This window comes from Aquarana catesbeiana, linkage group LG13 (genome assembly GCF_042186555.1).
Source record: "Aquarana catesbeiana isolate 2022-GZ linkage group LG13, ASM4218655v1, whole genome shotgun sequence".
Taxonomy (NCBI): Eukaryota; Metazoa; Chordata; class Amphibia; order Anura; family Ranidae; genus Aquarana; species Aquarana catesbeiana.
The window spans coordinates 229,674,157-229,690,225 of NC_133336.1; the positions used below are offsets into that span (position 1 = coordinate 229,674,157).

At 44.7% G+C, this 16,069-nt stretch overlaps 1 protein-coding gene across 1 annotated transcript in view; it reads left to right on the plus strand.

Annotated features, from left to right (window-relative positions):
• Positions 1-984: 984 nt before the first annotated feature.
• LOC141116689 (Fc receptor-like protein 3) overlaps positions 985-16,069 on the plus strand; it is a 76,765-nt gene continuing 61,680 nt past the window's right edge. Inside the window, exons 1-5 of the mRNA XM_073609079.1 lie at positions 985-1,015; positions 3,323-3,343; positions 9,339-9,605; positions 10,353-10,622; positions 14,579-14,860. Of these exons, the coding sequence (XP_073465180.1) occupies positions 985-1,015; positions 3,323-3,343; positions 9,339-9,605; positions 10,353-10,622; positions 14,579-14,860 (871 nt within the window). The remainder of the gene's footprint in view (positions 1,016-3,322; positions 3,344-9,338; positions 9,606-10,352; positions 10,623-14,578; positions 14,861-16,069) is intronic.

The window sequence follows — 16,069 nt, forward strand, 5'->3', positions numbered from 1 at the left end:
CTTATGGTGTTGATTGTGTGTTTACTTATCCTCCTAGACTCATTTTTGATGGATATATGGAAGATCTATTGATTGTGCCAGTGTCCTGACGAAGCTGCTCCAATGAAACACGTTGGCACAATATTACCCTCCTCTTAGGGGGCATTGTATTTACAAAATATGTGTTGGTTTTATAATCATTTAGGGGTGTTCTTTACCCCATTTTTACTATTTTTGCTATATAATAACATTTTTACATTTTTATATTCACATGTTATCGTGTATCATGCGCATATCTGATCTCCTGGGTGACATCTTTTTACAATCCCACATTGTCCATATTGGTTTTCTAGATTTCTCTACATGCGATAATGCTGCCACAGTTTCACATTTGGAGTATCGTTTAAATCCTACCTTTTATATGTAGTATTGAATATTTTCAATGTTGACTAGCAACGCTTTCCCTTGTAAATTATGTTTTATTCACTTACAATGTGCCTTTAAACTTGCTGGAAAATGTGACTATTCCAGGGAGAGTCAATTTCCTAGCCTAGTATTGTACCTATGAAGAAGGAGCAATGGTGAAGATGGTGAAGTGTGGTTCTTGTTTATATTATTCTTATTAGTACATCTACACCCAAGGAGTGCCCATATGGTGCCCAGATGGTGTAACCTGAGTTTACTATTCAGCAATGGAAGCCATACCTTGCCAAAGTGACAATATAACTAACACTGGACACAAAGCAAAGTCCTCAGTATCATATAATCCATCTAGATCAGCAATCTTGGGTACAAGGTCACCTTAAAATGTGATATGAGATGTGTTTAGACTATCATATCAGGTAGAGCACTCATAACAGAACTAGTTACACTAAACTTGGATTGGATATCACAGATCGGTTTTAACTCTTGTGAAATGTCTATAAATAACACTCAGGAAGGCAGAAGATGATCATAACTTCTGCTTCTCCGAGAGACAGTCACAACTTGCAGGTCCCGGCTACCATGTCTGTCTCCCTTGCCATCTTGTTCCTCTGTAAGTAGAACAATTTTAATTCTTTATATTATTTGAGTATCAGCTGAGTGTCTTTCCTTCAAGATCATTTGACACACACAAAATAACTCATTACTATGAGCCTGTTGGAGGCTCTATAAAAAACACACGCATTATATTTGCATCTCTTGTGGACAAAGTATGATGACGTCTCTTCTTCATCTACTTACATCATATTCACCATCCAATGGGCACTCTAATGCCCCATACACATGGTCGGATTTTGTTCGCACATTCCGACAACAAAATCCTAGGATTTTTTCCGACAGATGTTGGCTCAAACTTGTCTTGCATACACACGGTCACACAAAGTTGTCGGAAAATCCAATAGTCCTGAACGCGGTGACGTAAATCACGTACGTCGGGACTATAAGCGGGGCAGTGGCCAATAGCTTTCATCTCTTTATTTATTCTGAGCATGCATGGCACTTTGTCCGTTGGATTTGTGTACACACGATCGGAATTTCCGACAACGGATTTTGTTGTCGGAAAATTTTATATCCTGCTCTCAAACTTTGTGTGTCCGAAAATCCGATGGAAAATGTGTGATGGAGCCTACACACGGTCGCAATTTCCGACAACAAAGTCCTATCACACATTTTCCGTTGGAAAATCCGACCGTGTGTACGGGGCATATGAGTTATCTTGTTCCATGAGAAATACATTATGTTACTTTTTTTTTTTTGTAATTCCTTTTATGAGCAGCAAATTGCATCATACAAAAGTCAATGAAAACAAAAGGAACTGACATACAGAGTAGTCTTGGATGGTAAACGGTGATGAAAATGGTGGATCAAGCAGCTTGAGCACTTCATCTTGTGATAGTACAGTCATAATCAGATAATATAGCATTTCCAAAGGCGGCCTAATTAACATAGAAAATTACACCTTCAGAAATGTGTAATGAAATACAAATAAACAAGACATATAAATGTAGTTCTGGATAGGGGAGCACACACAAAAACAAATCATGATGCTGCTGATAAAGATGGCTACACAGGAAAACATACTGGTATACATATGCAGCAAATGGTCACATGGCCAAGGAGGATAGAGAGAAAGCGGGGAGGTAGGGGAAGGAAGAATAAAAGAAAGTGAGGGAAGGGGGAAGAAGGGAGGGAAGAGAGAAGAAGAAATAGAAAAGCCAAGTTGTAAATCAGAGGAGAAAAGTAGGACTCTCACAGGTAGACCAAAATGTGTCACACAGGTTGTGTAAACTCATTGAGATAGGCTTCGGTATATACAAAATGCTGCCATGGTCTCCAGGTTTCACATTATGTTACAATTGTTTAGTATAACTCTCTCTCAGTGATAGTGGATTACATGTCACAGAAAGGAGCTACAAAAGGTATCTGGGAGGAACATTTCTTGACCAGTGCAGCTTTATAAGTATTGATTGTAAGCTCTGTTTGTGGTCTTGTCACGCAGATTAGAAGTTTCCCATTTATCTAAATGAATCAGAAGGACAAATGTAATTTTCAGAAGAGTTTTGTTTTAATTGCCAATCATAAAGGCAGCTGAGTGTTATCTGTAGGGTGAAAAATTTAGTTAAAGGTCAGGGCAATGCTACGGTTGGGTACCAGGGTATATGTACTGAGTTTACTGCTGAGTGCCCCTTGTCTCATGTCATTGTTTTAAGCTAAATTCTTTTTCCAAGTACATCCTAGAATTATACTTCTACCCCTTGGCTTATACAGGGGTGGGGGGTCTGATCACTCCATAAGGGAGCTGAATGAGGGTGTCCGGCTTAGTAAAGTTGAAAATGTGGTTTCATAGTTCAAGTCTGATGACTGATTGACTGGAATTACTTAAGGAGGAATGGGAAGGGTCTAGCTGCTGAATCAAATAAGATTCCTAAAGATGATGATGGTGGTGGGTTGGCTGGTGGCTACATTAGCAAAATAGAAGAGGCTTAGTAAGGGGGTTATGATGAAAGCATGGAAGGATCTGATGGTTAAATGAACATGTCCAGTCAATATGTAAGGGGGATTATGGTGTGAATATAAAGGCAGTGGATGCCGAATGGTAATATAAGGTCTGGTCGCCTAACCCAACCTTTCTAAACCACAGACTTAGTTTTTGCAATGTCTACTTGTCACATAGGAAAGAGTGTCAGTCTTCTTCTGGTGACCTGAGAACATTGGGATCCTAGCAACATCCTTGTTATAAAGAAAATGTATATTAATTTCTAACTGATAATGAAAGAATGAAAAATGATTGAGATTCTGTATGTTTTAATGACATGTACTGTACATAATATTTTCTAAAAAGTGCATTTTGGCTTTTCAGCTTTAAACATGGGAAGATCTGGTAAGTACAGAGCTGATACTGGACATATTTATCATTATAATGTGCCATAAATACAATAATACTATACATTTGTTTTGATTGTAACGTTTATGAGAAAGAAGGAGTTTGGGGCAATGATTATAATTTTGTTAATAGCTTTACAGTAATGCAGTAATAGAAAACTATTCAAAAACAGCGTGGGTTAGCCACAATTTGCACACAATTGAAATAAACGTTTATTTGAATGTATCATCAACATGCTTGATGGAAATGCCCATAGTGCTAAAAATTCTGACCCTTACTCAAGCTACACTATACTACACCACTACAGCCATTGCAGCTTCAAGTGTTTTTGGTTATAACACGACAAGCTTTGAACACCTGGATTGAAGGATTTTTTTACCATTCTTCTTTGCAAATCTGCTCTAGCTCAGTCAGGTTGGAGTGGTACCGTTGGTGGACAGCCATTCTCCAATCTCCAGAGATGTTCAATAAACTAAACTTATGCCGCGTACACACGGTCGGACTTTTCGTCTACAAAAGTCCGACAGCCTGTCCGACAGACTTCCGGCGGACTTGCAGCAGACTTTCTAACGAACGGACTTGCCTACACACGACCACACAAAAGTCCGACGGATTCGTACGTGATGACGTACACCGGACTAAAATAAGGAAGTTCATAGCCAGTAGCCAATAGCTGCCCTAGCATGGGTTTTTGTCCGTCGGACTAGCACACAGACGAGCGGATTTCGGGGTCCGTCGTAGTTACGACGTAAAGATTTAAAGCATGTTTCAAATCTAAAGTCCGTCGGATTTGAGGCTGAAAAAGTCTGCTGAAAGTCCGGAGAAGCCCACACACGATCGGATTACCAGCCAGCTTTAGTCCGTCGGCGTCCGTTGGACTTTTGTAGCTGAAAAGTCCGACCGTGTGTACGCGGCATTAGGCTTCAAGAGAAGTAGTATAATGTTGTATAATCTCTGTGCCCAGGACTACAAACATTCCCATTTCTATAGCAGAAAGGGAATGGAACTTCAACAGTACATGGACTTTATTAGTGCATTGACTGAGTTGGGGAGAATATCAAAGATCTCAACATTGCTATGACTCCACCATCTTTGGATTTCAAGAAGATATCTGCTGGCCTTCAGCCAACCCTTATAAATATGGTTGTAGACAATTTGTCTACTTTGGTAAATTAGGTAAATTTATGTACGACTAATGCCGCGTACACACGAGCGGACTTTCTATCCTACTTGGTCCGGCACACTTTCCGACGGACTTTGTCCGCCAGGTGCGCCGGACTTTAAAACGAACGGACTTGCCCACACACGCCGGGATTTTCCGGCGGGCTAAGTCCGCCCGTCTTTCCGACGGACTTTCGCCGGAGTTCCGGCGGACTTTCAGAATGAACGGACTTGCCCACACACGGACAAGTCCGTTCATTTTGAACGTGACTCAGGTGCGACGGGACTAGAAAAGGATGTCAATCTTGCCGCTTTTATCGGCTAGATTGACACCTTGCGAGCCCCGTCGCGGGGCATACCAGGCCCTTAGGTCTGGTATGGATTATAAAGGGGAACCCCGCTACGCCGAAAAAACGGCGTGGGGTCCCCCTAAAATCCATACCAGACCCCGATCCGAGCACGCAGCCTGGCCGGTCAGGAAAGGGGGTGGGGACGAGCGAGCGCCCCCCCCCCTCCTGAACCGTACCAGGCCGCATGCCCTCAACATGGGGGGTGGGTGCTTTGGGGGAGGGGGGCGCCCTGCGCCCCCCCCCCCAAAGCACCTTGTCCCCATGTTGATGAGGACAAGGGCCTCTTCCCGACAACCCTGGCCGTTGGTTGTCGGGGTCTGCGGGCGGGGGCTTATCGGAATCTGGGAGCCCCCTTTAATAAGGGGGCCCCCAGATCCCGGCCCCCCACCCTATGTAAATGAGTATGGGGTACATGGTACCCCTACCCATTTACCTAGGAAAAAAGTGTAAGTAATAAAACACACTACACAGGTTTTTAAAATATTTTATTAAACAGCTCCGGGGGGGGGATCTTCCTCCGGCTTCGGGGGTCTTCTTCCGGCTTCCGGGGTCCCTCCGCTTCATCTTCTCCCGGCGTCCGGTTGGTTCTTCTCCGCTCTCCGGCCTCTTCTCCCGGTGTCGCAGGTCTTCGGCCGGCCCCTCCGCTCTCTTCATGTAGCTCTATTGCGAGCGGAGGTCCGGACTTCTGGGCTTCTTGGCTTCTTGGCTTCTTGGCTTCTTGGCTTGGCTTCTCTTCTCTTCCCCCAGATGTTGACACGACGCTCTCTCCGGCTGGACTGGTTTCTGAGGGCTGCGTTGTGACTTATATAGGCGGAGACCCCGCCCCCATATGATGTCACAGTCCCTGGGCATGCTGGGACTGTGACGTTTTAGGGGGCGTGGTCGGGGGGCGTGGTCGACCACGCCCCCTAAAACGTCACAGTCCCAGCATGCCCAGGGACTGTGACATCATATGGGGGCGGGGTCTCCGCCTATATAAGTCACAACGCAGCCCTCAGAAACCAGTCCAGCCGGAGAGAGCGTCGTGTCAACATCTGGGGGAAGAGAAGAGAAGCCAAGCCAAGAAGCCAAGAAGCCAAGAAGCCAAGAAGCCCAGAAGTCCGGACCTCCGCTCGCAATAGAGCTACATGAAGAGAGCGGAGGGGCCGGCCGAAGACCTGCGACACCGGGAGAAGAGGCCGGAGAGCGGAGAAGAACCAACCGGACGCCGGGAGAAGATGAAGCGGAGGGACCCCGGAAGCCGGAAGAAGACCCCCGAAGCCGGAGGAAGATCCCCCCCCGGAGCTGTTTAATAAAATATTTTAAAAACCTGTGTAGTGTGTTTTATTACTTACACTTTTTTCCTAGGTAAATGGGTAGGGGTACCATGTACCCCATACTCATTTACATAGGGTGGGGGGCCGGGATCTGGGGGCCCCCTTATTAAAGGGGGCTCCCAGATTCCGATAAGCCCCCGCCCGCAGACCCCGACAACCAACGGCCAGGGTTGTCGGGAAGAGGCCCTTGTCCTCATCAACATGGGGACAAGGTGCTTTGGGGGGGGGGGGCGCAGGGCGCCCCCCTCCCCCAAAGCACCCACCCCCCATGTTGAGGGCATGCGGCCTGGTACGGTTCAGGAGGGGGGGGGGGCGCTCGCTCGTCCCCACCCCCTTTCCTGACCGGCCAGGCTGCGTGCTCGGATCGGGGTCTGGTATGGATTTTAGGGGGACCCCACGCCGTTTTTTCGGCGTAGCGGGGTTCCCCTTTATAATCCATACCAGACCTAAGGGCCTGGTATGCCCCGCGCTCGCCGCAATAGGAAGATTTGTTTTTCCTATTGCAGCGAGCGCGAGATGCAATACCATCCCCTCGTGTCGTATTTGGTCTGTCGGACCAGCCTACACACGAGCGGGCTTTCCGTCGGACCAGCACACACACGAGCGGACTTTCCGCCCGAAACTGAGTCCGACGGAAAGATTTCAAACATGTTTGAAATCTAGGTCCGGCGGGCTTTTGGGAAGAAGTCCGCCGGAAAAGTCCGCCGCCGCCCACACACGGGCGGATTGTCCGGCACACTCTGGTCCGCCGGACCAAGTATGCCGGAAAGTCCGACCGTGTGTACGCGGCATAAGTAAGGGTTAATGCTCTGGTAATTCTGTGCAGGGATGTGTCTTCCCCTGAATGACTCACCTCCTCCTTCTGAAGAAATGTATGCAGGAGGAGACCAGACCTCGAGGCTTTCCATGCATGGGTGGGAAATGTGAGGACAACCTCTGCAGCTATGTGAATCCATTTAACAGGAGTAGTTTCCCATTCATGGGATCCTGGGATGGGTTCTGCATATCAGACTATTACCACTTTTTCATGGAAAGGGTTTAATACTATCTTAAAGTTATGGACAGTACCACTAAAAACAATGCAGCCTAAGCCCTGAATAGTGTGTACGATGAGGGAAGTGAGTATGTCAAGTTCATTGAGGATGTTACACTGGATGTATTGTCATAGAATTGCCAAAGAACTGTGATCTAACTTTTATTCAGTAAAGAAATTACTGGTTTAGGAATTGTCTGGTCTATTACTTGAGAAAGAGGAAATCAGTGTATGCTCACAGTGTAATAAAGAACTGGGGAATGAAGAGTACCATCTTAAGTTATCCCTTGAGGTTGTGGTACGAAGTGTGCATTATGGTTAACCCCCAAGGTTATGTAGTGAGGAATGTTAAGAAGGAAAAGCAGTCAGCTTGGAAATGGTGGTGGTCAGTGATGGGGTTTCCGAAGGTAGGGGTAGCCTGGCACTGGGAACCCTACTGGGAGGCAGGGTCCCTGATTTAGGGCCTGCTGCAGAATTCTTCTAGGGACTGGGCCTACAATCACATGTATGCAAGGCTTTGAAAATGAAGTGCGGTGAGTTCCCTCTTGCCTTTAAAGGAGAAGTGTGGACTTAAAATAATAAACATACATACTCACCTCCATACTGCTATGTGTGTCTGATGCAGCCATTGTCCCTTGTTGGCCCACCCAAGAACTGAGTGATCACATGACTGCTGATTGCTCAGTTTTTGGTCTTCCTGGAGCAGAGAGCAGTGACTGGCAGTTATCGCTCTCCGCTCTGCCCCTCCAACATGCATCGGCTGGAGAAGGGTGGTTGCAGTTGGCTTTGGTTCTCAGCTGTACACTGAGAGCAGGAGCCAGCTGTCAATCAGGCAGCTGGGTGGATCCCAACAATATAGTCAGGATCCTTCCAGAGCCTGAAGCTGCTCAGTGTCTGCTCAACTGTCAGCTGATTCTGGGTCACAGGCAGTGGCAGTGCGTCCATAAGGGTGCACAAGCGCTGCCCCCTCTCTCCAGTCACCCCCTCTATCTCCAATAGATAGATTCATGCATTACAGCAGCAGGGTATTTTTTTAAGCACCTGATTAGAGCCATAGGCTCTAATAGGTGTTAAAAAAGGTAAACAGCGAGCGCCATGCCTGGCGCTCGCAGTTCACCCAGCTGTGTTAGAAAAGCGAATGAATATTCGCTTTCCTAACACTGAACTGCCTCTCCACCAATCAGGTGCTCGGGTCTGTTACCTGATGAAACGACAGGCGCTGTGATTGGATGCCTATCAGGCGTCCAATCAAAGCAGAGGATGGGAAGAGAGAATGGGAGAAGACATCGAGGAGCATCGAGAAGCATGGAGGACACCACTTGCTGCCGTCACCCGCAGACAAGGTAAGTGCCGGGCAGATGGCAGACAGGTGGGGGGGGCACTGGCAGCATTTGATGGGCACAGTGGGAGCATTTGATATGGCACAGTGGCTGTGTTTGATGGGGCACAGTGGGAGCATTTGATATGGCACAGTGGCTGCGTTTGATGGGGCACAGTGGGAGCATTTGATGGCACAGTGGGAGCATTTGATGGGGCACAGTGGGAGCATTTGATGGCACAGTGGCTGCGTTTGATGGCACAGTGGTGGCAATTGATGGACACAGTGGCTGTGATGGATGCCACAGTGACTGCATTTGATGGTACAGTGGTGGCAATTGATGGGCACAGTGGCTGCATTTGATGGCACAGTGAGGCTGTAATTGATGGGGTTTTTTTTTTCTGAATTGTTCAGTTTGTTCCCCCCCCCCCTAAAATTTTGAGCACCAGCCACCACTGGTCACGGGAGTGCAAAACCAAGTGCACTCTTCTGACCCAGAAGAGAGGTAGGACCAAAAAAGCTTTGTGCTATACTCCTTTTTTAAAGCTGGACATGAGCAAAGTGTAAAGTCTGTTTAAAAAGCTGGTGAAAAGTAATCATTACTCTGCACTATTCCCCCAAAATGACACCATAGTTAGTGCCGGGACAGGTGTCACTGGAAAGCTTGGAAGACATTATTTTTTGTGTACAGTATGGGGCCCTTTTAAGCAGTTCAGCCTAACCTTATTTTCTTACAAAAAATGTGTCCACCTCTCTGTGTTTTGCTGCACACTGTGCTCTCTATGTGTTCTGTGTGATCTATTTTCTTCTATAGGAGGGGCCATCAAACCTGTGGTGACCTTCACACCCAACTGGGGGAATGTACTATACAAAGACAATGTGACTCTAACATGTGATGTGCCCTCTACTGTACCAGAGGAGCCCCGGACCTATCACTGGTACAAAGATAAGAGACCAATACCTGGAGATCAACAGAGACTTCATATCATTAGATCTTTAGTAGAGGAGGACAGAGGAGATTACCAGTGCCAGACCATCGGTGGTGATATCAGTGATCCCGTCTTCCTAGATGTTACACACAGTGAGTCATCCATCTCGTTTCAAATATTTTATTGGTAATTAACAAGCAACTGTTCCATACATTACAGTAAGGGTAGCAAGTTAGCATAAAACAGTGCATATCACAGTCAAACAATGTAACATTGACATAATGGAGAATAGGGAATTTTACAAAAAAATTAATACGCAGTCAGATAACAGGTTGACATGATTTAGGTAAGATTGCAGAAAGTGAGAGGGAACAGGGTCCCCCAAATGAACATGTTAAGGTGCCGGCCGCCCCCCTAGAGAACAGACATGAGGGCCGCCAGGACCATTATATAAGACAGAGTACTCTACCAATAGATATTAGTAGAAGAAGAAAGGAGAGAGAAAAAAGAAAGAGGGGAGGGGGGGGTAGCAATGGATTGAAAGGAGAGAGTCTGAAAAAGGGGAAAAGGGAAAGCAGGAAGGGTGGATGTGGGTCGGTCGGATCGCATGGGCAAAGGTGTGGTGTCGAGATCTTAGGTTTAGGTTAGAACAGATTCAGAATCCCAACAGGTGTTCGTCAACACCAGCTGGTAGGAAATGCTCAATCCACGGTTGCCAGATTTTGGCGTGCTGAGGGACTTTATCTAGAATTTTCTCTTCGATTTTGCTATGTATCATTGCTTGGGTGACCCTATTTTTAATTTCAGCTATACTGAGTGAGTCATCCATCTCATCTCCATCATTACAGATGGTTGGGTGTGAATAGAACAACCTAAAGTATCATTTTATTACATTTCAGATTATCTCATCCTGCAGAGACCTCCATCTGCCATATATGAAGGAGACCCCCTGACTCTGAGATGTCATCATACAAGAGATTTTAACGCAATAAACACAAAATTCTACAAGGATGATCAGGAGATAAAATCATCAAAATCTGACTCCACATTCCATATTCCTAATATAACGAGGAGTCAGTCTGGACTATACAAATGTACGAAACAAATACAACGTTCTGATAGTTCAAATGTTCATGAGCACTCGGATGTATCCTTTATCTCTGTGAAAGGTAAATTAAAGCCAAAATCATGATAACTTTATTTTCTTAATGCTGCTCCAGCCATAGTTAAAAATAAAAATCAGTCTGGAATACAGACCTCCTCTCTGTCCCCGCAGTAATTATATTCCACAACTATATAATTGTAATATGGAGGGGCGCTAAATAAAACAATAATGACAAAATATAGCAGCAGAAGAAACGGTATCATAAAATACAGTGAAAAAATATCAAGTGAATAAACACAATAATTAAAGTTCCTTGGTGAATTGTATAATAGTGCTTCCCAAAAAAATGATCCAGGTGAAATAGGAGCAATCATATATTCCCGTGCTCAATCCAAGACGAACTCCACCACCATGTGCAATGGTCGCTCACCTTCAATCAAAAGGTAACACGTATCAACTGAAAACTCGATCTCCATATAGTAGACTTTATTCATTAGGTGGTAGCAATCGATCGGCTCACACATGTAATAAAAATGATAATCCTCATGGTGGAGTATATAACAATACATTTATTAAGAAACAAAGGTAGACTTAAGCCCCGTACACACGATCGGACTTTCCGACAAAAAAAAGTGGATTTTTTTTCTAAGGTTGTTGGCTCCAACTTGTCTTGCATACACACGGTCACACAAATGTTGGCCAACAATTACGAACGTGGGACCGTGGTGACGTACAAGACGTACGACGAGCCGATAAAAAGGAAGTTCAAAAGTCATGTGAACGCTAGTTTTACAAGACCGAGAACTTTCGGCTCGTACTTAATTCCGAGCATGCATGAACTTTTGTGCGACAGACTTGTGTACACACGATCGGAAAGTCCGACAACAAAGTTTTGTTGGCAGGAAAATTTGAGAACCTGCTAGCCAACATTTGTTGGCAGAAAGTCCGACAACAAATGTTCGATGGAGCAAACACACGGTTGGACTTTCAGCCAACAAGCTCACATCCAACATTTTCTGTCAGAAAGTCTGATCGTGTGTACGCGGCATTACAGTTAAAACAACTGCTATGAGTATAGCAGCTGGGACCGTGGGGTCACACGCAAACAGATAGCTGGAAACACCGAACTTACCGTCGGCCGTGACCCCAAGTGACGTCACCTGGCTCCTCCCGACGCGTTGCATCACTGACACGTGTCTTCCTTAAGGGTTGGAGGCTGGGTGACTGATGCTGGAATAAATAGCAGCATATCGTTAACCATAGGAACCGTATATCGTAGCAAAGCAAACACATTTCATTAACTACAGTCAGCATAAAGACATGATAAAAAACATGATCCAATGCATCCAAAATACTTCTATACATACAGGAGGTGGAAAAAACATCAGATGGCATACTAGTAGTTAAGGTGTAGGAAATAATAAGGAAACTCGTGCGGTTGTCAAGTTTACCAAACAGCATGGCAGCAATGTAGTATAAACTACAAAATAATATAAAAAGATGTGTACTAATGTGATAATATTACATAATCTAAGCTAAAACATAAGTAGTATAAAACTGTCGATACCAATGTAGGACATAATAGTATGTAATAAATCAAAAACATATGTTGTCCAAACCTGGTGAAGCGCCATTAAGAAGAGCGGTAGGGAATAACACTAATGCACATAGCACTTTGAGAAGTAAATCTCTATTTAATCCTCCATAAGGGAATGACGGCCATGTGGAAGTGTTTAAAAAGATGGCGTTACAAGATTTGAACTAATTACAGATAAAAAAAGTATGGGACCCTGGAGGGAGAGTCGCGGAGACACCCGTGCACATTGCTGGATAGAGATGGGGCTCAGGAAAGTATTGGGAGGGGGGGCTGCTGCACACATAAGGCTTTTTATCTTAATGCATAGAATGCATTAAGATAAAAAACCTTCTGACCCAACACCAGAGGAGACTGGCCTGAATACATTCAAGAAAGGTAAGTATGAAAAAAAATAAAAACACACAGAACTAAAAAAAAATAAATAAATGAAAATTTAAAAAATTCAAGACAGTTCTTTGAATTGTTGGTTTCTTACAGGGCAAAGCAGTGAGAAAAATCATCACACCCAAGTCCCCAACCATCCAATCAATTGTTCCCTATGCCACTACAGTACTTGACTACAGCAAAAAAAAAAAATATCTTTAAAAATATATCAATTTGGTACTGACCGTACTGTGTAACAAAAAAAACTATACATTTCTATAATTTCCTCAGTCTATTCTCATAACCGAGCTCCTCACGGCTCCTTTTAATTTCTTTGCACTCTTCCCAGTTCCAGGAGATCCTTATTTTGGACTGGTACTCAAAACGAAATGGTACAATCCCGACAAAGTCTAACTAATGCTTTATATGTGGCAAAATTATGTGTTCTTCTTCAGCCTTTGGCTCTTTTAGTACCAGAGAATATCTTTTTTAGTAGGAATGAGTGATTTCACCAAAATTGATTTTGCACTGAAATAACCAATTCTGTCTCTGCTAAAATTTTTTCAGAAATAGCGTCTGGTCTCACCATGCTAGAGTCTTCCAAAGTCATTTTTTTTTTCAAAAACCTAATACCTCATACACACGATCGGACTTTCTGACAACAAAACCGTGGAATTTTATTCAAAGGTTGTTGGCTCAAACTTGTCTTGTATACACACGGTCACACAAATGTTGGCCAACAACTACAAATGTGAGAACGAGGTGACGTACAAGACGTACGACAAGCCGAGAAAAAGGAAGTTCAATAGCCAGTGCGGCTCCTTCTGCTTGATTCCGAGCATGCGTGAACCTTTGTACAACTGACTTGTGTAAACACGAACGGAAATTCCGACAACAAAGTTTTGCTGGCAGAAAATTTGAGAACCTTCTAGCAAACATTTGTTGGCGGAAAGTCCGCCAACAAATGTTCGATGGAGCGTACACACAGTCAGACTTTCAGCCAACAAGCATCCAACACTTCCCGTTGGAAAATCCGACCCTGTGTACGGGGCATAAGTATGTCAGTGCCTGCATTGACGGGAGAGTGGAGACTCTCTGGTTTGCATGCTGGATGAGTTTATACACACACCGTCACCCCTATTGCTGGACACTCAGGGAAAGTCGTGTCTTCTTGCTTTGAGCGCTGCTCCAGGTTTCTTTCATTGTCATTTCATGACTTACTTACTTACAAAAAAAAAAAAATTAAAAATGAAATTTAAAAAAATGTAAAATGTAAAAATTGAAAATGAAAACATTAAATGTTTTTATAAGTTGAAAAATGCTGCCCCAGGAGCCATTTAAAGCCAATTTTACCCCCCCACCCCCACCCCAAAAAAATAAATAAAAAAAAACTAAAAGAAAAACAAACAAACTGGCAAACATCCAAAAAAAGTCCCAATATCATAAAAATGTTGGATAAACCATTAATTTTTGCTCATTCTTCATGTTCCTTTTAGAAGTTGCATATTGCCATAGCCTGCTGCTATTAAGCCATTGACCTACAGATGCTTGTGAATCCTTCTCTATCATTGTTGAAAAAAAAAGAAAACGGCATTTGTTTGGGTTTTTTGATATCAGCAGAAAACACTGAAACTCTCAGATATGCCAATACCCAATGTGTGATGAGCCGTGTTGTGAAAGTTGGTATTGGTCTAACCTGTCCACGTACAGATCTGATAGATATGGACAAGTTTTTTATTTTGGCCCAAAAACATGATAAATTCACCTGAATTCTAGAAATTCTCACTTAGAGGAACCTGTCACCATATCTTGCGAAGTGATGTGTAGTGTATATGTGTGCCACGATGTCCATTCAGCTCTGGAGACCGCCATTGTCTGACCTTACTAGGTTCTCTATTACTGTGTAATACTATAGTGGATACAACAGGTCCACTTAACCAAAGACATAAATATATACATGATATACATTGTTTTATGTCACTGCAAAGCATTGTGTAATTGTCAACACAATAATTAATATCTTCCCAGAATTTATAATTTTTATCAATTTCTTCTTCCAGAGCTTTTCTCTCCTCCAGAAATAAAAGTGACCCCGTCCAGGGTAATAGAAGAAGATGAGATGACGGTGAGATGTGACACTGGACTGGATCCACTCAGAGGCAACACAGAGCTGCACTTTGCCTTCTACAGAGATGGACGGACTGTGCGGGGATACAATGTATCTGATACATACAGAGTGCGGTCATCTCAGCTGGAGGATTCTGGGAAATATACCTGTGAAGTGAGGACGGCGTCTGACACTGTGAGGAAGATGAGTGATGGGCTCTATATCCAGATACATGGTGAGCACATGAAATTAGGCCATCATTAGTTACGTATGTGTCAGGGACACGCTGGTCATAGTGCAGTCGAAGCTCCATGGCGCAGACAAATTGGCAGGTGCGGCCCGGCGGGTGACCATCTTGCAGTGCATAGGCGTGCATATATGCAAATGTGCAAGCGTGCGTTTATTTGCAAATTATACTGCGCCAAGTGGCCTATATAAGTTCAGCAGCTGTACTAGTTGGTTGCTGTCTGATCTGCAGCTTTTACCAGTGTTCATGTATCTGCTTGAGTGCTGACTTTGGTGATCGAGCCGGCAATCAGGTGCTCAGGTCTGTTACCTGATTGGCTGAAACGACAGGCGCTGTGATTGGATGCCTATCAGGCGTCCAATCATAGCAGAGGATGGGAAGAGAGAATGGGAGAAGACATCGAGGAGCATCGAGAAGCATGGAGGACACCACTTGCCGCCTTCACCCGCTGCCCCACCGAGACAGGGTAAGTGCCGGGCAGATGGTGGGCAGGCTAGGGGGGAACACTGGCAGCATTTGATGGGCACAGTGGGAGCATTGGATATGGCACAGTGGCTGCATTTGATAGAGCACAGTGGGAGCATTTGATGGCACAGTGGGAGCATTTTGATGGGACACAGTGGGAGCATTTGATATGGCACAGTGGCTGCGTTTGATGGGGCACAGTGGGAGCATTTGATGGCACAGTGGGCGCATTTGATGGCACAGTGGCTGCGTTTGATGGCACAGTGAGAGCATTTGATATGGCACAGTGGCTGCGTTTGATGGGGCACAATGGGAGCATTTGATGTCACAGTGGGGGCATTTGATGGCACAATGGGAGCATTTGATGGCACAGTGGAAGCATTTGATGGGGCACAGTGGGAGCATTTGATATGGCACAGTGGCTGCGTTTGATGGGGCACAGTGGAAGCATTTGATGGCACAGTGGGAGCATTTGATGGCACAGTGGGAGCATTTGATGGCACAGTGGCTGCATTTGATGGCACAGTGGCTGCGTTTGATGGCACAGTGGTGACAATTGATGGACACAGTGGCTGTGATGGATGTCAGAGTGGCTGCGTTTGATGGTACAGTGGCGGCAATTGATGGGCACAGTGGCTGTGTTTGATGACACAGTGAGGCTGTAATTGATGGGGTTTTTTTTCAGAATTGTTCAGTTTGTTTGCGCCCCCCCCAAAAAATTTCGAGCACCAG